Source organism: Hylobates moloch, unplaced genomic scaffold, assembly GCF_009828535.3.
Source record: "Hylobates moloch isolate HMO894 unplaced genomic scaffold, HMol_V3 SCAFFOLD_19, whole genome shotgun sequence".
Taxonomy (NCBI): Eukaryota; Metazoa; Chordata; class Mammalia; order Primates; family Hylobatidae; genus Hylobates; species Hylobates moloch.
The window spans coordinates 23,464,230-23,465,087 of record NW_026652294.1 but is presented as its reverse complement, the minus strand read 5'-3'; the positions used below and the strand labels follow the sequence as shown (position 1 = coordinate 23,465,087).

The 858-nt window shown below is 38.9% G+C and overlaps 1 protein-coding gene across 1 annotated transcript in view; it reads left to right on the top strand.

Moving 5' to 3' along the window:
• Positions 1-215: 215 nt before the first annotated feature.
• TCF20 (transcription factor 20) overlaps positions 216-858 on the top strand; it is a 72,901-nt gene continuing 72,258 nt past the window's right edge. The window contains exon 1 of the mRNA XM_058431190.1: positions 216-317. Within this exon, the coding sequence (XP_058287173.1) occupies positions 264-317 (54 nt within the window). The 5' untranslated portion in view covers positions 216-263. The remainder of the gene's footprint in view (positions 318-858) is intronic.

The following is an 858-nucleotide window of genomic DNA, read 5'->3' as shown; positions in this document are numbered from 1 at the left end:
CAAGTGATTCTCGGATTACAGGTGCTTGCCACCATGCCCAGTTAATTTTTGTATTTTTAGTAGAGACGGTTTCACCATGTTGGCCAGGCTGGTCTTGAACTCCTGACCTCAAGTGATCTGCCCGCCTCGGCCTCCCAAAGTGCTGGGATTACAGGCATGAGCCACCATGTCTGGTGTCTTTTGCTTATTTTATTATTGGTTCAAGTTTTTACCTGAGAGAGGGAAAGAGGGTGGTAATTCTAATAGTGATAATTTTAATTTATATGGTACTTATCTGTTTGCAGACTTATTGTGGGACATTCCTGTGCGGTGGCAAGGTAGGTTAACTCCACTTTTGCAGATGAAGAATGTGAGACATATGGGTTAAATAACTTGCCCAAGTCACAGAACAAATGGCAAAACTAGGAAGTATTTAGATTTCCTAATTCTAAACGTAGTACTTTTTCCAACAGATGACCCAGGAGAATCAATAGAAAACAAGTTTAGTAGTGGAAGCAATTGTAGCTACAAATAAAATTGTATTTTTTGTTCACTTTGTTTACTAAAATAAAATCCTATTTCTAGATGATTTTCTAAACATGTTTTTCTTGGTCTCTTTCTTCAAGTCATTTAGTTTGACTCTAGGTAAGATAGTACTACTCAGTGTTCTTTCTGTCACTTTAGGAGAGAAATGGTGTGCACCAGTTGATACCCAATGTTCCCTTGTTCTTCTCCCTGATACTACACCAGAGAAGTCCCCAGTTGAGAAGGGAAGAGGAAAGTTTAATGGTTACTGTCCCTCAAATCTCTTGGGAAAGATGGCAAACCGCTGTCAGGAGTAGTTTTCTTTTGTCTCAGTGTCTGTTATATTTATACATG